Source organism: Pararge aegeria, chromosome 4 (genome assembly GCF_905163445.1).
Source record: "Pararge aegeria chromosome 4, ilParAegt1.1, whole genome shotgun sequence".
Taxonomy (NCBI): Eukaryota; Metazoa; Arthropoda; class Insecta; order Lepidoptera; family Nymphalidae; genus Pararge; species Pararge aegeria.
In genome coordinates, this window is record NC_053183.1 from 6,611,243 (window position 1) to 6,633,069 (window position 21,827).

Here is a 21,827-nt window from a genome sequence, read left to right on the forward strand (position 1 = left end):
AACAAAGGTAACTTCAGAGTGAAGTAAATCTGTAAGATTTGTGTGGTGTTATTTTGTCCTCCATATAAAATGACAAATTTACGCTTCTTGGATTTTTCATTACTTTACATACACTAAGGTTATTGACTTTAAATATGTAAAAGATGTTGTATCTAGTATAAGTTGATCGATCCTTATGAACAAGATATAAAGGTGTCAGGCTATGTAACACGCACTATGCGGACATAAACAATGTAGGGTTGCCATCACTATAAAAAAAGTTTAACACATTACAAAAAATTGCAAATATCAGTTTAGATTATCATTAAAGCTGAAAGATTGTGTTATAAAATCTTCAAGCTCCAGAATGTAGGAAACTTGACATCTTCGTTGGAATGAGGTGTAATTAATAATAAACATAATTTTATATGAATTAAATGATGGGGCTTATAATCCTGCCTAGTCATAGATAAATATTATTGACTTTTTCAAAACATGTTTTGAGGTAAAATGCTAAGAAAAAAGATATTACCTTGTTAAGACTACCAAACCTTTTAAAGTTAAAAATGGTGGCAACCCTTACACACATTTTATTTTATGTCACGACACGTTTGATAAATACGATTACTTTATGCTATTTACTTGACTTTTTATATTTACACGTTTGTTTTGTTTTTATATGGTATAAAACACTTATTTATCTGAATTTTCAACTTTGCTTATCTATATAGTAACAATATGCTATGGGTGATGTAACAGCCATAACTGCATTATTAGTGTGGGCCTGGTATTTATGCTCATGTTTATAACGTATTTGTGCCTTTTAAAGTAATATTAATAAATGTTTTTCAACGGTTACAATAATAATAATAATGTGGGAAATTATAGTTAACTACTAACTTTTGCCTTTGCTAATAAACAACCTTACATGTATTACAAATATTTTAAGAATTCAACTAAGACATTATAATATAAGATTAAGAACGCGAAAAATTTAATATTGCTCATAGTATTAGTATTCTTTTTCTTTTATATTTTGTAATGTTTAAGGTATAATACTTGATTTTAGCCGCGACTAAATCCTACTAGTCCAACGACATTTGTATGAAATCTTAATATATATAAATCTCCTGTCACGATGTTTGTCCGCGATGGACTCCTAAACTACTTAACCGATTTAAATTAAATTGGCACACCGTGAGCAGTCTGGTCCAACTTAAGAGATAGGATAGCTTAGATATTTCATTATAGTCGCAATTTTATTTTATTGCAAATTATTTGTCTATAATTAATTGACAGTCACATGTACTCATTTAAGGCTTAGCGATACTGAATACGATAAAAACAAAATCAGACGCAGACGAAGTCGCGGGCAACAGCTCGTAATTTATATATTTTTTTTAAAGTAGCCTATTTAACTCTCCTGTTCTTTAACTATTTCTCTGTAAATATTTGCCTTACTCGGTTGCTCCGTTTCTGCTTTAAAAGTATGAAAAACCAACAGGCACACGTATAATACTCATATATATATAAATATATATATATATATATTATATTTATTTGTATATTAGCAAAGGTTTAGCAATAGTGTGTATGGTTGTTCGCAGACGGCGTTAAGCGGGGTCAGCGCGATACTAACTTAAGTAACTTACGAACGTGAGGTACTAACTGACGAGCATGTTAACTTAGTGCAGTTTGAGATATTACCAAATTATTTCTAACACTCACCATTACACATTGTCAGTTGAGGAACATCATAGCGCAGCTAGAGATAATAGGAAGCTAAGTTGCGACTCGGGTTTTTAACATTTTTCAATGGGATAAAGGAAACGGGACAGAATCTGTCTGGTTATCTAGTGGGCGTTATCCCTAGTACACAAGTTAACAAACGGGACACTTGAGTTAAATTATGTCGAATCCCAATTATGTCGTTTAGTACTTAAAAAAATACAGATTTAAACCAACGTTAAGGTGGCTCTAGCCAGCCATATCGCCATACAAAAGTATCAGAAGTTTATTAACAAAACTATTCATTCTTCTAAATACTAAACAAAGTTCAATAACGCTTTATCTCCCAGTTATTTACAACCTTAATTTACGCGAGTTTGGTAATATGCTGTGCTGTTTCTCACATGATATCGTTCTTAATAAGTGACTTAATCAAAAAATTATTTGCTTTGAAACTCAGTTTTTAACCAGTAATATATATTTAGTAAATTTAAATACTTTGTTCTTGATCACCTTATATACCAGATTAATGTGTTATGTCACTTTTGTCCGGTTTAAGCCATTTTATCCTATTCATTGGTGTTGCTAGTATTAATCATTTTCATATTTTGAGTATTACGGTAATTTTGTTTATTGTTTCATTACATTATGTAATATTATTTTTAAAAAAGCCTGTAATTAATTTGTTTATCCATCAGGACTGTAATGAGTTAACAATCGTACCGCAAAATTTAAATTATTTATACAAAATGTTATATACAATATTAGTGATTTAATCCATGAATACTTATGATACGTCTGAAAGAGCGTTGCTTCCAAAATTTTAAAATAGTTATTTAATGTAGTCTGTAGTTTTATGTGATTTAATTTTTATTCATACCACGGGCAGTCATGTTTTAACTAAATGTTTATAAAGTTTAATTAACTCACTTAAATACATAAAAATAAATAGGTTTTGAATTTGAATTAGCGATATTTCGAACCAGTTCGAAGAAAAGAAACCCGTAGTATAGTGTAATTTGGACAAATCGAAATAACTGTCTTGATTCAAACTGGGTCTATTTGTTTTATGATGATTAACAGTTTGACAAACTAATCATCTGTAAGTATTAAATTATCACTTATACTCTTATTTTCTTATGCTTACATGAGGTTTTATAAGGTCCCGCTTCATGCCTAAGTTTCCTTTATTGTAATACGGTTGTGCACCCAACGATGTGTCCGTGGAATGAGAAAAATCTAAGCATAAACAATATTTATTGTAGGTGTACAATTGAAAGCACTAAACACGTTTGAAAAATAATAATAATTGTAAATTAGCTTATTAATATAAAGTAAAAGATATATTTTATTATATTCTTTTGTTACTAAAATGTTCAATATCTGTATATTGATAATTACAATAATTTGCGTATATATAATAATATACTGAGTTATAAAGTAGGCTTAGAAGCACTGCATGTTTGTTGTCTCTAATTAGTGTGTGGTCTTCGATTTATTATTATTTATGTAGTAGGCCATTTGTTAACGATGAGGGTAACACAATGTTAATGTTGAAACAAAAAGGCTAAAAGTGCCACAAAATGACGTCACAACAAAAAACCGAACTCCATGTGAGACATGTGTAAGACAGAGTCAAACGCCTGTCATTAGAAAGTCGGGAAAGAGGGTGTAAAAGACGGGGGAAGATAAATGCGAAAGAAACTATATATTTGACGAACATTCGAGATTTGTAGTATCACCTCTGACGACTTGTAACTCTTTGTATTACTGTTAGTCACCTTTTATTACTTTATTCACAGTTGCCCTGTAAGAGTACTTTTGAAAGGTTCAGGGATACAATAAGGAATGACATGAAGTCTGTAAAGAAGTAAATTATAGAAAAATTATAAGTGTTAGTTAGTGTTAGTTTCAAAATCCTGTACCGGTATAAAAGGGAAAGAGAAGGCCCTTGGGTAGTGAGAATTTGCCTACGAAGACATTTCTTACCCGTAAACGAAGATAAATATATATAAAATAAAAGTTGTTGACTTTCAAATATTATATATAAAAGCTGTTTACGATCATTTTTCGCCAGTCCATGCTATATCCCTGTACCTTTCACTAACACTGGTTTTTATTATTTATTGTATTTATGGCAGTTACATTACTCTGAAAAATCTTACAGAGAAGCTGTGAGAAATTTATAGTCTTACTGTGTGGTTAAATAGAAACTCAATTTATTACGGTTAACATTTACAAAGTCTTCTTTTCTTGTACAATCTTCTATAAAAGTATTATAATCCACATATTTTTTTAATGTTTAACAGTGTTTTTCCAATCATTCCAGTAAAATATGGACACCGTTCAGTGGCGTGCTTAGAGGGTATGGACAAGGTATGCAGATGGCATAAAATAGGTTATATTATTCCAGTACGAGTTATAAAAACTTAATGGTAGGCTTTTTATAACACTTACAAAGCCCTTAAGTTTTTTATAACTCATAATGAGATTTTTATAATTTTATATAATCTGCATTCCCTGTGAATACCCTCTTTGCACGCCACTGACACCACTATGATATATTTAAGACATCGCTAACATTTGGATTTTGAAAAACACGGTTTTATATATAAATTCTATAGTTTGCTCGATCTTGTTTGGCTGGGCTGGAATAAGTGTCTAGTAGCAGCTTAGCTGTCTTTATTAGTAATTCAATGGTTACATTGGTGCCGATTCTGTTGGACCAGATGTCTTTTAACTAAATTGGTAGTTCTAGACGTAACTCTGTCCATTTCACTCTTTCTTCCGGAAAAGGATAACACTATTGTCAAGCATGTCAATAACAATTGTCAATTGAGTTTTAAGGATTTGGCACCATTGAATATGGTACATGCGCGAAATTATCCGAAAGTCAACTACCACCCTGCAGTTCAGTCAAGTAAGATCGTGTGATCTTGTACATGCTTATGTCGTAATATGAATTTTAGCATTTGCTGGGGAATATTATTAAAATTGAAAATAAAAAATACATAATAGGCGACCGGGCTCGGCTGCCGGAGTGGCGGTCGGTGCTATGAACCAGATGCCACCACACATGAGGCAGCAAATCAACCAGGCGGTCGGACAGGCGGTCACAAACGCCGCCATCAGCGAACTCAGCTCCGCTTTCGCCAGATTCAAGTAAAAAATACAATGCTCTGGACCTCTGCGCACTTTGACCTGAGGGTTAGGTTTCTTGGTACATTGACAATACAATACACATAGAGTTAGGTGCTTTTGCAGTAGCCATACAACGACGTTTAAGGAGTGGTTACAGTTTTAATATTATACTTCCACTCACATAAATTTTATGTCTGATGTAATCTTTTCAGTGAGCCTGTGAGCCTTTTAATGAATATTACTTTTCTTATAACCTCAGTCCACTAGTTCACACACTTCATGGAAGAGAGGATTTGAAAGTTTGACATCTACACTGTTTCCACTGAAAAACCTAATTAATAGATTTCAATAAAAAAAAAGATTTGTCTTGCACAAATTATAAAAGATATAATAAAAACGTATCGCTTATAAAAATAGAATAAAAATGACGTTGCCAAATTATCAAATTAAGTTCGAGCAATTTACCAAGAAACAAAACTAAAAGGATCTGCACTTTTGGAGTGTGCTTTCGCCTAATGCCCTAAATGTGTTTTATCTAACAGCTGTGTCATTACTGAATACCTTATATTGTTGTTGTACAATATAACACATACTTAAGCTTTTGTTTGTCAACTGAATAGTGTGCTTCTAAACTTTTAATCACACAATTATCACATTTTACTGCGCTCCGTCTATGTTTTCATTTATAGTTATTAATATAATTTTTATTCCAGTTAACATTGTATTGAATGATTAACCAGTTTTTAAGGTATAATACAGGCTAAGTTTAGTTTATTAGATAGAATAAAGTTATTTTTATTAAGTCGCATGGAAATTTGATATCCAAAATCACAATGTTACCATAGTGTTAGTTATATATAGTTTTTGAAATTTATCGCGTTTTGAATATTTAATGAAAAAAGACGAGATTTTAAAACATATCTCGTAGTAATTAAATCCGTCTGTGCTAGATTTCATACAATATTTAAAATAAATACTTACAGCTAATTCACTGGAAAAACTTAAACCTTTGTGATAATCACTTTTGACTTTGTACGAGTGTTACAAGAGCGATTACAAAAGATAATGTAAGACTATGGCATGGCCAGAATCATGGCCTGGGTTGCTTAAATGCAGAACAGCGTAATCGTTAAAACGATCAACGAAAGTCGGGGTGACCTTCTTAACTTTTTTTTTCAAAGTGTTGTGTCAAAATACGTACGACGTTATTTGCATTCCGTGGATTTAATAAAATAGGGCCTCTACTGTGGTATTTATTAATAATGAACGAACACCGAGCGCAGGTTTCTTAATCACAGGCGGATTTCCCGGTAATTTAAAATAACTTTGAAGATCACACACGATTTTGATACCTATTGTCAAAGGCTGGAGGTGCGACAATTAATGATTTAAATTGTAGTATTCAATAATACACACAATATTAGATTATTATGACTTAAGTCACACACTTTTAATTAGGAATGTACTTTTAAAATTATACAAAGGGACCTCTAGCCTAAAGCTTTTTATAGGTGTAAAAAAAAATTGCACAATTGTTTAAAATTTTTTTGCGCGTTATTAAATATGCTATTAATCAAATATTTATATTATGTAAATCTAGTGTTTGACGCCAAAATAGTTGGATTCTGTTATATAAGGAAAAAAATATCTAAAAATTTCAGTATTAACTGCAAATGACTTCTATGCAGTGCTTTAGGATAATATTACGAAATATACGATGTTGATACTTTACTGGATTGTATTTAAGGTACCCGTTTATATCGGGAATGTGTAAAGTTTATTTTGTGAGGTTAATTGTACAGATTCAGCGGCTTAAGGTGCTAAGATGAATTTTCATAATAGCTATTCCATACAATGGCTAAAGATACTTTAGGGGACGACATATTGTAATTGTAAATAACAGCTTTGATCAAGTGTATGAATAATTATTGGACGTAGAAAAACAAAATGGATCTAATCCACATCGAGATAGTTTTGAGAAATTTAGGGCCTTACAGGGAAATATGCGATAACATGATGTAAGCGGTGATAGCCTAGTAGGTAACGCTTCGGCTTTTCTTTCGTGGCGACCGAGTTCGATCCCCGGAACGCATGCTAACTTAAGTCATTTAAATATCACTTGCTTGAAAACATCGTGGGGAAACCTGCACGCCTGAGAGGACTAGAGAGAGAAAGTTCTCAAGGGCGTGTGAAGTCTACCAATTCGCACATGGCTCGCGTGGTAGACTACGGCCTAAATTCTTTCTGATTTTGAGAGGAGACCCGATTCCCGTAGTGGGCCAGTAATGGTTTGATGATGGTGATGATGAGATAAATATGACATAACGTTAGAACTGTGAGTTTTTTCTTCTACGCACTGACATTTAAAAGATACTGTCAGTTGAAATGTGACAGACACGTTTGGTGACTGAGCTCGTCCGGGAATTTATGCATTTTTCTTCCGCTAAGCAGCATTATTGTTGCAATGCTGTGTTCCCGGAAAGGTTTATGTACAGGCGCTTGAGGCTTAAAACATACACCTAAGGTTAAAGGACAAAGTGCGGGTAGTTGCTGGGTGGCCATCAGCTTGGTCTGTTAATAGAAAAAAACGTGGGTTTGATATATTTCGTTTAACTACGTCCAATTAATCTTTATGGATTGCTTTTGTGAAGATTCAACTTAAAAGAGCGATAAAACAGTTGCATGACATAACGGCATTCCGGATTGCATCAGATGATCTTACTATGCATATCATAGTATTGTTTTGTAAATTTGCTAGGGTTGTATTTTAAGACTCAAATATTGTTTGTTGACGTTGCTGCACTTGACAATTTTGTCGTAGTTTTAGCTGCGTAGCGTAAATCAAAATGTTTTACCTCGGTGTCTAGGTGTTTCAGTAGCTTAGGTTCAAACTTCGTATTTCAGTCTCTTGTAGGTAGTGATCTTACGTATGAATTTAATGCATTTACTCGATCACTGTAATGATAATTCAAGCTTGTCTGTTATTATATAATAAAAATTTTGGATCAATATAATACTAGCGAATACACTATCATGTATTGCAGTTGTATTAATCACGAAGTGTTGACTTTACAAAGTTTGTATGTAAAATTATATGTACTTATAAATGGCTTAGACCAAAGCGGTTTTCTTGTATTGTTGCTGTTGGCAATGTCTTTGGTCAATTACTAGAATGTTTCATCGATGGTGATCCATTATGAAATCGTTATTAAAATATACTTATTACATATAAATAAATTGAATTTTACTCTTGAGAATTATTGTCATTGCATAGAATTCACGCTTACTTACAATTAATCGTATTGTATGACCAAAAATTTAATGTTTTATTAGCTACGCAGTGCATTAATGAAAAAAATATATTTTTTTAATTTATTATAGTTAAAACTGAACGTTGATTCAATCCTTCAGTTATATTTTCGTAAAAAACCGACTGGCTGTTAGAGTAGTGTGATGACGTTGTATACAGTTCCTACGCAAAATTAACACTCTAGCCATCTCACATCTCTTATTTGTATTACCTATCGAAATTTAACTAAAAATAATCACACCCTAAAGTTTTGCTCTCTTGTTAATAGCGTTTAGTATCATCGAAAAAAAATGTATAGGCAGAGATTGTTGGATTTGATATAGTTTATGAATATTGTTAATCTTATGCTGTATAAATAGAATAATTAAATGCTATATGTGTACTAAAGAGGTTTGATTTGATCCATTAGGTTTTGCGTAAATAACCATATATTATAACAAAATACTCCGCAGAAGATTAACATTAGGTAAGCCAAATTTTAATAATTAGATATATTTCAATAAGATGTATAATTTTTTTATATGTATCATTTAAAATTATTGCATGTATTTTAATTGAGAATGAAAGTATGTTTACCTACTCTTAGTAATTCATTTAACTACGAGATAAATAAATTTTATTTTATTTTTAGTTACACTACATATTCCTTATTTAAAATACTACATGATAGAAATATAGTTGCTAAAATACTTTTTCAAACATATTTGTAAGTTCAACATTTAATTTAATGGCTATTTGCGTAATTTCTTATTGAAATATATAAAGACATAACTATAAGTAATAGCATGAATAAAACTAAATTATTTTGCATGAATTAAATACTAACATTGTAATTACGATCATGAATAATTTACGAGTATAATAGTTCATAGTATTTTTATGTCTAGATAGCATGACTGAGACATTATCGAAAAACTTTTTTAAACGGTACGGTACTAGTGGTTTAAATAGATGTTTATTGTTTTTGCCTCATATATTTATAACGTAGCTTTTATCCCTTATTATTATTGCTTTATGTCGTGTAATTTATTGCATGTTGTACTGTCCGAAATGACATATATCTATGAGGTACCGCAGTTATCATCCGAGTCACTTGGTCATAAATCTTTTTATCCGTCGCATACATTAGCGTTTATGGAGCAGCGTGATTAAATATAAATAGGATAAGAAAATGGTATACTAATTTATTTTTAATAAAAGGTAATGACTCATTTTTAAAAACTGCCCTATGAACGAAAGTGTCTACTGTGTCCAAAAAATTTATCGTAGGCAGATTAGTGCTTTCATAATTCCTTGTTCCATAGCTAAAGATTATTGATTTTAGTATTGATAAAAAAAAAACATAGCAATTGATAATTTGAAATCACAAAATACTTGATATACGCAAAGATTTTCGCAGTTCAGGTACAATAGTTTTATATAGAAGTGACGTTATAATCTTGAATTCAGTTTCAGCTGAAATGGCCAATAGCTAGTTTGCGCCGTTTTATTTAATGAAAGTAAACACCAATCGCACTTAAAATATAAATAAAAATACGTTTTAATAATACTTGATTCAAAGACAATTGGATAAATACTATATTTAAGCTATTCTTTGCCATCATGCCCATTATCTCGTGGGCACGAACATACGAACATAATATAAGCTTTTCAGGGCCTGTAATCATGATAATTGTCGTGAGATAAAACTCTAGCCGTCTCTGCTTTTGCTTGTGACCCAACGTGCAGACCGCCTCAGTATGGCCAGCGTTTTATGATTCTTCTTAGTCTTGCCCTATTGCCAGAATGGTTGTTGCTCCTGAAACGCATGTATGTACATGATGAGTCAGGCGTCATTGGATTTACATCCCATCGCTATCCACGCTTTATGATGAAACTTCTCTATTAATAACGGCGGTATTTTATATCATACCATATATCTCATTCATATCTCTTTTTCGTATTATTACAGTGTTTATTATTGTTGCATATTGATATTATTATATTTTCCACTTGTTTTTTCCTTAATTGTGATACATGTAAATATAAAGAAACGGAATCTCTTTACAGTGAAATTCCGTTTCTTCTTTTCAGTGTAACTAAATCAGTCAATGGAAAAGTATATAAATATTAAATTATATTACAAATTATAGGGTTTGATTGGTTTGTCTGTAGTAGCAAATGTATTTAGCTGTACGCGTGATCAAACTACTACTACCGACGTTATACTACTAAAGGGATAGTGTTAAAAAAGAGATTTTTGTTAATGGACTCCCGGAAAATAGAACCCCATTTTCCACTGTCTGTCAAAGTTACACTGAAAATGCAATATCGCTTACCTTAACATAATTATTTTAATTAATATGTTTTAATATTATAAACAGCCGCCCGATGACAAATATGCCGCCGAAGCTGCCTGAGCGACCGCAGAACGGGCGGCCTTTTTGAACGAGCCCTTCGCCGCCAATTGTGAAAAGCAGCTCTGTAAATATTATGTCTTTTCGTTCGTGTTACGTTGCAATACATATTTATTTTTAAAATACATATCGAAACTGCGATGTTTCCTACTAGATGGCCGATTATAAAAAGGCATATGTCTATTCCAGCATTTGGTCGGCAGAAAGACCGTGGCTGCATTGCAAAGAAGTTTGATTAAAATCCCGCCGGTTCTGTATTTTAAAAATAAATATTTAATAATTCCTCTAAGTGTAAATAATAACACTTGAAAAAATGCATTGTAATGTACAGGCATTACATAGTCAATATATTTTAAAATTATATAAATTTAAAATGTACTTGATTTGAATGGACTAATATTTTCGACCTAATTTTAATGTATAACTTAATTTGCATTTGATTTTAAAGCTGTATAAAATAATATGATACCTAGATTTAATTGACAATGTAGTTTGACAATAGTAGGTATGCGTTAAATGTGTATATATAATACTGTAAAATTGTAATAAAAACGAACTAAAATAGGTAGTTGAAGCTTATTGGAATTTTAATGTTTATATAGTTAAATCAATTAATGTAGTTAATTTAATAGGTATTTAATACAAATTATCGAAAAGATATTTATTAGCTGAAATTCTTAATGGGGGAATATGATTAAAAATACTTTAGGTATTTGTGATATGTGGAGGTGCTTTTATTCTTTTTAACGGTGCACCTCCGTGAGATTACTTTATATTAAAAGAAAACATATTTGTTGTATTTTGGCATTTAGCTTAAACTGCTGCGTATGCGCCGCTGTACCTGAAAAGTTCATTTTCTTTGTTATTAAAATTAAAAGTCACTCAAGGTTATCATACCGTTTGCCATTTGATCACATAAATTAAAGTCAAGATCAAAATAAAACGAATAGACCTCAAAAAGTTGCTACGATTCGTGATCATTCATGTTTCTTTTTATCTAGATACCATTCTGCGCAACGTTGGCGCTTTTTTTAAGGTTAAAAATGCTATAAATATTTAAAACTATATAAAATTGAAGTATGTGGTGCCTAAGTAAACTAAATATTGAACAACTAAACAAAAACCACTATCATTTTCCACAAAGAACATTGTGTAAAGCATGGGACTACTTTAAGACCGGTCTATTTTGTTGAGAGATTTAACCACTGTTTACTTAAATCACCATTGCTCGATTTTTGACTTCTAAGTTTTGGATTTTCTTAATAATTTCGCACAGAATTAATATTTTCTTCTGCGATATATAGTAGCCTTCATTACTACTTGTAAAGTAGATACACTTTACTACGTTACTTTCTACCTGATCAAGAGTTTAATATTTCCGCATTAAAAAGTTATTTAAAAAATAAGAGCTTTGTAAAGCAGTCAAAGTTAAGAATTTTAATTCGAAATGAAAAACTCAAGTTTTATTTATTTTATAACAGGATTTTTTTACGATTGCGCAATATTTTTTTGGTAGTTTTTTTTTAAATCATTTATTGAACATAATGTTTGCATTAAATTTAAAGAATCTAATTTTTTTTCCACATCTGGGAATATTATTATTATTCTTTTTTTAATGAAATTAGAGCTCAGTGGCCCTGCCGCTAAGAGAGCGTTAACTGCTGGATGGCAGCTTATCAAAGTTCTAATCTTTTAAAATCTTTAATGACTGTTTTAATGTGAAACAAAAAAAAAACTTAATTACTGTATTAATTTGATTATGTATGCCATATTAAAATTTGCGCACTGGAAAAGGAAAATCTTGTAGATTCCATTACCTAATCTGAATCACTTGTTTTTTTTTCATATTTGTACCCACACATTCCTTCAGCTGAAGTTAGCGCGGCAGAAATATTATGTACCTTTATAATATTTGTATATAGATGTAAAAATACTGTGAACATTTATATGTGGTGTACTTGTGTATGCGAACTGTAATAAATCTGTGTAATAAAGAACTTGGAGTTTCATTCGTACCAATTTTCACTTTTTACCTCATATAAAATAGGACGAGAAAATGATAGAGATAATTATTTGACGGCGCCCATGTTAACCCCTGGTTTAAAGCTCTTAGTGAAAGATTTGTATGCAGGATATTGGCTTGAACAGATAACGTACGAATTATTTAATAGTCCTTATCCTATTCTTATTAAAGTTTAACATTACGCAGGTTATTGATGCAATCAGGTATTAGTGAAATGAAATCTTTTTTTTTTGGTACTATAATGCATGCTGTAAGGCGGAATTTGGCTGAGCTTATCCGTATGTAATCTGTGTACATACAACCCAAATTCGCATTTTGAATTTGCTGAGTTTTAGATGAGAAAACATGGGATTACAAAACTAGGTATGTAAAATATACGGGTAAAATATGTCAAAGCTACATCTGTCACTATCGCACTCTACTCTAGTTTTTCAAATACCTGTCCATCAAATGTGCCGTAGCTATACCATCATCTTAAGTAGAGGACTGAGCTTCACTGAGGTTGACTTTCCCTCTGAATTCTGAGAACCAATGAAGGCTTAGTGACGAAGCTGCCGCTCTTTCCCCAACCACTTTGGACGCGTCGGCAATCAATTAAGATTTGTGTTGAAGTCATATTTGAGGGACCAAGCATAGGGTTCCTTATGGCAAGTGAAAAAACCAATGTCACAGAGCAACAATTTTTAGAGGCAAGGAACACATTCTGCAAAATGTCGTGTGTCCATAAACCTGAGGCGTAGGTGTTAAAGTTACAGCACCGAAATTATACCTATTAGGTAAAAAATTAACATGAGGTCCCAAATATATTCTTTACTGGTTTATTAGACTGAGTCGTTACAAAAATTACAACATTGATCTAAAGACACGGTCTCGCAGGCCGCAGACAAAAAGTGTCCATTATCCATTATTACGATTTAAAGAAGAAAGGCTATTAGGAAGTCTTGATTAAATCGTCGCTCGATGAGCAATTGTTGGGTCCTGCGGCGGCTGTCTCTGGGGCTTAATCGCACTGGCACGATTCTGATTACCAGTAGGTTCACCATGCATTTGGGTGCGCACGACTACGGGTGGGAATAATTACTGTCCGACAGTAATAATTTAGTAAGTACATAATATTATGTTGCTAATTGATGTACTTATTCACAAAGACTTGGTGACGTTCACTTTGTGAGCATGCTAAATGAATATATTATAATGAAACATTCGACTCCATGAGATGTTTTTGTTGAGGATTACCTTTATAAAGCGTTTATTTAGATAGGTCATCATCATCATCCGCAGCCGATTGACGTCCTGCCACGGCTGGGAAGAGGCCTCTTCTCTCACAAGAGAGACGCTTTTAGAGCACAGACCCACCAAGCTGGTCTATGCAATGTGGGTTGATTGGCCATTAAATAACTAGAATCAAAAATTAAAAGCCAAAGTGTATTAAATAGAAAGTAATGACTGTAGCGACTTACTTCTAATTACTCATTCTACGAGTAAGTAGCATTAGTAAAAATATTATGGCAATAACACAAATTGCAACGTAGGTAATAAGGAAAATTAATAAGAAGGAATGTATACTTTGATTTCATTCAGTTCAAAGTTGTAATCATCTAAAGTTATATTTTGGTTGGCTCATTTTTTTTAGTAATCAGCTTTAAATTATGTTGAAGTTTTTAATTTGTGATTTTATGGTTCGTAGTTGAAATAAGTTGTGCCCCTTTTGGTATTGCTTACCAACCCCATTTTGTCAGTTATGCGACCAGGAAGCTGTGAGCTTATCGGCTAATAAATGTTTTTTTTTTGTCTAAATGTGTTTTTTTAACCATAATAGCTACTAAGCATTAACGTAGGTGTCGCATCTACTTAAGTGATTTGGTCCCCATAAACGAAAACTTATGGTACACCTAATTACGTGTGATTGTTGTATCAATCATTTCTCGTATAAAATTATTCAGTGGCCCGTAATTCTATTGCCTTCGTATCTCTCCTTAATGGCCGTAGACAACAAGAAGAATCTATTCCTATGCACTTATTTTCGGTTATTACTAACTGCACCTACCTAATAAAAGTACTTAATTCATGTGATCGTAGAATAGGTAAGACATCCGCAGCCTTTTACCTTCCCACTGCTTGCCTTGTCTCCTATAGGAGAAAATGTTTTACAGCATATACCCAATACACTGCAAGCTGCTTCAATGCGGGTAACGGCTACTATTATCACGCGACCTACACCTTTGCCTAATTGACCTACGTGCTCTCCGAGGCGCAGGGACTGACACCACCAACTTCCTAACTCCGGACTGTTACCGAAAATTTGTTGATAAAAAAAAAATCCTTACATCAGGTCTTCCCAATCCCTAGAATGAACAGAGGTGCACCGCTTACAGAGGTACAAAAGAAAAATATTTTTTCGATAGTGTAACGGCTTGTCCCACACTTTGAATAATTGTGTGGAGTTAAGCTCAGCCATCCTATTGTTGAGGAGACCTTATTTTCTTGAATCTTTGTTAAAATTTATTATCTATTATGGTTTCAGTAGTTTCATAATGAGGTTGTTTTATTTTTTTCGCCTAACTAACAAGTATACAGCTATTTTACCTAGCTTATAATATTCTTGTATATATATTTGGCCAAACCCAGAATTCGAACCCAGGACCTAGTGATCCGTAGTTGAACATGCTAACCACTAGACCAACGAGGCAGTTAGGCAATAGTAAGTAAATGTAACAAATCGGTTCAGAATTAAAATTATCCTATTCTTAATCCATGGCATGTCATGAAGTTTCAAGAACGCGGCCCATCCGTGATAGATTCCTGATACCTACCTGTAACTGGATTTAGGGTCATCGGTAGGTTACCCATAGCCGGCCCACTAGAGGGCACGGATCTCCTCTCAGAATGAGCAGAGTCTTGGCCCTAGACTACCACGCTGGCCAAGTGCCAATTTGAAGATTTCACACACTTTAAAAAAGGCAGGCGTGCTGGACTTCCGGCTCGCTTTAATTTTTCTGTCATACAGAAATATGTATTACAAAAAAAAAAATTGGTTGCCTGTAAAGTCGGTATACGGGCGAAAGTTTTACGTGACAACGACTTTGAGTGGTAAAATAATTTTAATGTGAATTTTCATTCGTATAGTAGGAAGAAGGATGAAATAATAGGAACAATTTAAAACATTTATTTATACAAAGAATTATATTTAAAACATTAATTTATACAAAGAATCTCGCACTGAATTTCATATTAACAAAATTTTATTTTTACCTTTACACATACATACGTATTTATATACAAATATACATACAATAACTTGCAATACATTTGCGTACAATGAAACAGCGTTTACTACAAAGGGTAAAAACTACACTTTTTATGTCTGTCTCTCTCGCTCTTAGGCGGGCTAACCATGCCCGAGTGGAAGGGACGCGTGCCTCTCACTCGCTCTCATTGTGAGCGCATAACGTGAGCGGAGCGTAACGCAGTTTCTTGAAGTGTCACCCGGCAAACCAATTTATAAGACGTTGTCACGTCAATATTGGTATTTTTCTACAACTCTATCCAGCAGTCTGCAAAAAACATTATTTTCCTCCGACAGCTAAAAATGCGTTTGGAGATGCACCTACACACTGATGAAACACTTATTTTCTTTTCTTGTTGGTTCTCTTTTTTTGAATAAATATTGAAGGATCACGATTGTCGGTTAGTGCCAAAAAAAATCAAGTTTGTGTTGTGTTTGTGATTTTCTGTGAAGGTTCTAGTTGGTACTATTTTTTTGGCCTATTCGATTTTTAACACAGTGGGTCTTTTTGTAGATTGCTACATCGCATTATGTTTTGTTATGTGGGTACGTAACCTACCTCTATAATCAACAATTCTTAGAGCAGAATGCCAAGTGCGAGTTTTTCTATCTACTTATTCGGTCACGTGAAAGCTATCTTATTTGTAATTTGTATGAAATCGAAAGAGCGCCATCTAGTGACAATACTGTTTTCAAGTTTTGTAACTACATTTTAAATAACATTTTTCATTCCTTATATAAAGTGTGAAAACTAACTACTATAATATATATATTATCGTATATATATATATATATATATATATATGTAGTTAGTTTTCTCACGATCGAGTTTTCACACACGGAAGACGTTGCTCGTAGGTTGAAAATCTCACACTACATCTAGAGCTCTCAATGATGCGTGGTTAAATTTTGAAATTAGCGAATCATAATCAGTTAGATCAAAATTGCACTGAAATACTGAAGCTTTAGGCTCCCCTAGGTACGGAATTCCATATAGGCTGTTTCCTACCCATAGTTTACTCCTAACAAACGATACACTTCCTGGCAAGGTTAATAAAGATAATAGGGGTAATTTAATGTCTGTAAATCATTGGCGTCACATTCCCCTTATCGTGTTATGTAGCTGGTTACTTAGGATTTTGTATGCAAATTAAGCGGTAAGTATAATTTGAGGCATACCTAGTTATCATACCTTGTTCATTATGCTACCCGTACGGGTAACTTTATATTAATAGGTATTAGAATCTGATTGTCAAAACAATACAATATAGAAACCGTCTTTTTATAAAATCACTTTAACCTCTACGTATTATTATCATAATTTGAGACAAATTAAACCGTACCTAGGGACCTCCTATGTGCTATGATTTTTCTATGAGTTTATAACGACCTCTAAGAGGTCTCTAAGATGATATCTGCCTACTTGTAAGTATACTTACATAATACAAAGAACTGCATCAATATCGGCCCAATAAGCCGATACACGAAAAGAAGAATGCTAACATAGTAATACGATAAAAATTATATTGTAGCGTGTCCTTGTAACTTAATATTTATTAATTTACCATGAAAAACTTACGTTCGAAAGGATACCTACACAACGCAAAACTTTGTGCTGCACGATCACATAGACTAACACAAATACACAATCCTTTAACACCGCTAATTTTTTCTTGGGTTTATTTAGTCAACTATCTATAGGTACCCAGTCCGTTTGGCCAAACCTCAAATACACAAACTCCGAACCAGTTAGGTAAGAGTAAAACAGACAATGCTAATATCAGGAAAGTCACCAGAATACAAGAAGTAACACTAAGAAGTAAACTCCTTAAATTAATAAATAATAAATACTAGTTACTCTCTGCACTATTCGGAGTGAGGAAAAAAGGGGGCAAAGAAGTTAATGTGGATTATTTGCTGATAAAATGTAAAGTTAATGTTTCTTAGGTTACAATAGGGCTGACATGCAGCTGTTCTGTAAAAGCCATTAAAAAAAAAAGAATAAAAAAAAAAGTTAATGTGTGGTACCCTAGAAAGGGAAAGAGGAGGAAGAGATAACAACTCAAAGGATAAGGAGACGAAATCGAGGCTATAGCAGGAATAACTTGGACAAGCCGAGAAATAAATAGAGAAGATTGGAAACGATTGAAGGAGGCCTTTGCCAAAGGGCACGCAGATTAGTCTGAAAATAAAACATTGTATGAACATTATTATGCTAGTGGCCTAATAAATAAATAAATAGACCATTTAGACTTTTATGCTAAGCTTCTGGTATCGTACACAATCTTTTCTTACTTTGTATTAGATATCAACCAAGGTAAATATGTTTTAAAAAGACAGATTTTCTTTATGTAAATAGGTATCTTATTATTTTATAATATTTTTGAAACACACATAACACTAAAAAGTTCAAAACGGAATCCCTGTTTAAGTACCAACATTATAAGATACTTAGTTAAGAAATTATTTACTAGGTATAGGTAATATTATACCTAGTAATATTAAAGGTAGACAGGTAACAATTAAATCAGAATTGAACGATCTTATACAACGATTTTTCGATCGCCTAAATTCTTTCGTTAGATTAAGTCTATTATTAACTGTAATACGGAAATATCAACTGAAATTTATTTTTTCGTTAAAAAGTACCTGTGGGCCGTATACTAATTAGTTGTACATGTTGTCAGCAAAATGAAAATCGGTACTATCGGTATCATATTTAAAGATCAGGATAATACCTACCTACATGTACCTAGGAAACAAGTTATTTATTTCTATGGAGATTTCGTTAAATAAGTAATAAGACCGCGACTATGCTCTGCTTCTTATCGAAAGTCAGTTTCGACTATCGATGCTAGGTTAGTTACTACAGATTAAAACGAAATTGACGTATATATACACGAGTATATATATATGGTTTTAAAGCTCAATTTTTCCTGCACTTTGTACTGCATTTTATTTTACAAGTGCTCTTGTAAGTATATTAATGAAATACAGGATTACAGAATTTGCAACTTTTAGTATCTGATATTAGATCAATTTTGCTTTGTTTTAGTGCTTCAATACTCGAAAGCGACTCCATGGTCAGTATAGCAAGCATATAGGTCCTTCAAAAACTCTACAAAGGTAACGTCATAAAATATCATCTGATGATGTGCCAAATCATCAGAAGATTTTTTCGTCGTATTGTGCAAGCATCATCGTGTAAGGAGGCACTGTTTGTCACTATAAATATGTTAATACTAAATGTATGTGTATTAATGTAGATATATTATTACATTTATTGTTTTATTTAATTATTTATGTATTTTTATAGTGTGTAAATCTATGTGTGTGTGTATTATATGCATAGAATTGCGATTTCCTGTCACTCATTGCCTTATTCCATTAGTTAAGGTAACCTGGAAGAGATCACTTTTAGTGATAAGGCCGCCTTTTGCACATAATTATGTTTAAGTGAGTGTTCCTGTTTGTGTTTCCTATATTATGCAATAAAGTTGTTTTAATAAATAAATAAATATCATCTGTAATCTATGGATTTATTTATCTCGAAAATATACTTTCTCAGATATTTGTTACTGAGAAACCAAAAAACGTATGACGACTGTACTAACAACTAAGCAACGTAACTGTATCGATACGATAATTAAACAGTTGTCTAATTTAATTAGCAATAGGCGAGTTCCCACAAGCCAGAAAGTCACCCTCGCTTGTTGCGTCGCGTCCGAATTCTCCCACCAATTAACGTAAGGTTACTACACGAACTAATTAGGTTGCTACACTACCTTTGGGTGTGCGGTAAAAAATAAAGCTACCTTATAAAATAAAGTAAGAATTTTTGAATGATTTCCTATGAAAGGAAAGCTTGATATTTCGCCAACAGTGCGTTTAGATACTTAAATCAGCAGAAATTCATATTTTTTGGAGTGCCATCTGATTTACGTTCTAGCCGCTGACTGAGCATGCACAAAACAAAGTTTTATAAGAATTCTTTCACTGTTCAAGCTTCTGAACTGTGGAATGTACTCCCTGAATTAAGCATTCGACAGTCAAGGTAACTACATATTTTCAAACATACCTACTGTAAAAACCCATTATATCGAGCAATTTTTTATATATAGTATTTATACTACGACAACGCACATATCGCCATCTAGCTCCAAAGTAAGCGTAGCTTATGTTATGGGTACTAAGATGACTGAGCAATAAAATAATAATATTAATAATTCTTTATTTGGTAACTATGACCCATCTACACTATTATATAACAGAATACCTAATTAAACACAGTAATAATCAATTAATTTTAAATATACAAAATTATTACAAATTAAAATTTCTGCCTCCAGGCAGCCCTACATGGAGTTTAATACAAAGCTTGTTAATTGAAGAGTCGTATCTATTTGTTAATGCTAAAGACGACATTAGATGATTTATTCTTAGTAATATTTATGTATCGGTAGTAGGCTTTTCTTTTCATATTCGAGCCCTGACTTTTGGGAGTCATGTGCGTTTTCAATTCAAGCAATTTAAATATCACTTGCTTTAAACGGTGAAGGAAAACATCGTGAGGAAACCTGCGTGCCTGAGACTTCTCCATAATGTACTCAACGCCATGTGAAGTCCACCAATCCGCACTTGGCCAGCGTGGTAGACCTCGGCCTAAACCCTTCTCATTCTGAGAGGAGACCCGTGCACTGTAATGGGTTAATGACTGGGCCGGTAATGGGTTAAAGATGATGATTTTATAGTATTTATTACTTTATAATTTTTAATGAATAATATTATTTCTATGTTTTTTCCTTTTACGCCATTGGTTGCCTGGAAGAAATCGCTATGTAGCGATAAGGCCACCAAATTGTACTCTCTTTATATGAATTTATATCTTTGTAACTACTTTTTTTTCTTTGGTGTACAATAAAAGTGTATTCATTCATTATTTTATGGGTGTAATCTTCATAAGTATTAGTGTATTATCGGTGTATATCGGTAGGTGTGTATTATCCGTTCTGTTTCTCTTGGTTTTCCGAATCCTAAGGTCGCCTGGAAAAGATCGCTACTAAGCGATAAGGTCTCGTTTTGTATCGTTCTTTTTAAATATCTTATTTTCCTGCCCATACTTTTTTTTGTGTCGTACAAATAAAGTGTATAAATTGCGGTGTAATCATTTTTGTAGAGAGGAATAGCATGGCTGTCAAGCGCGGAAATGCAGGGAGCATTCTAAGCCACATTCCAAACGAGCATGACATGTACAGTAATTGCATAAGTTAGGCACATTTGATTTCATTAATAAAAAAGAGAAACAAAGGGTATTTTCAAGAAATTAGTTAATATATGTGTAAGATTATATATAGCTAAGGTAGTTAGGTAAGCGTTCATGATATAAAATCATAATTCCCTTCAAGTAAAACTTTAATAAAAGTGAACGCTAATATTTTCTTACTGTAATGACTCTAATATGAAACTAATTGAAAAACTTTTTATCGGCGTTACCTAGTCTTGGCGATTTCTCCGTCAAGATTCATATCACATGAAATTAAGGGCGTGCATTAGGTATATAGGCATTTGTAGCGATTGAGAATTTATCTTTATTATTTATATAAGTAAACATAATTCCTAAAATCTTTGTGTAAATATTTTTATGGAAATTGTTACGGATTTCGCTCACGTGGATGAAATATACATGAAAGTATCAGCCATCCTGGGTCTTACTTCCTTAGATGCGATTATGGAAATTCTTCAAGTATAAAAAAATTTAGATATTTTCTATATAAGTACCTAGTGTCCGTCATAAACATCGTATACAATCATAGTGGTTCACAGCCTAAGAAGATTTCGGAACCAAATACCATTGGTACTCTAGCTATAATTAAAGCTTGTCTAATAAATTTTAGCTTATGATTAAAAAATAGAGAACTTAGCTAAGGTGAGCCCTTAACATAATTCGAACTTTTAATATTGAGT

General features: G+C 32.6%; 1 protein-coding gene across 6 annotated transcripts in view; it reads left to right on the top strand.

Annotated features, from left to right (window-relative positions):
• The window catches only part of LOC120623303 (dynamin), a 48,175-nt gene extending 35,624 nt beyond the window's left edge, over window positions 1-12,551 (top strand). For 3 of the 6 annotated variants that reach the window (XM_039889257.1, XM_039889258.1, XM_039889256.1), the window contains 2 exons: window positions 4,726-4,869; window positions 10,522-12,551. In XM_039889257.1, coding sequence (XP_039745191.1) covers window positions 4,726-4,869; window positions 10,522-10,585 — 208 coding nt within the window. In that variant the 3' untranslated portion in view covers window positions 10,586-12,551. Of the gene's footprint in view, window positions 1-1,586; window positions 2,149-4,725; window positions 6,928-10,521 lie in introns of those variants that run through there. The other 3 variants (XM_039889260.1, XM_039889259.1, XM_039889261.1) reach the window with 3 other exon arrangements.
• Window positions 12,552-21,827: the final 9,276 nt, after the last annotated feature.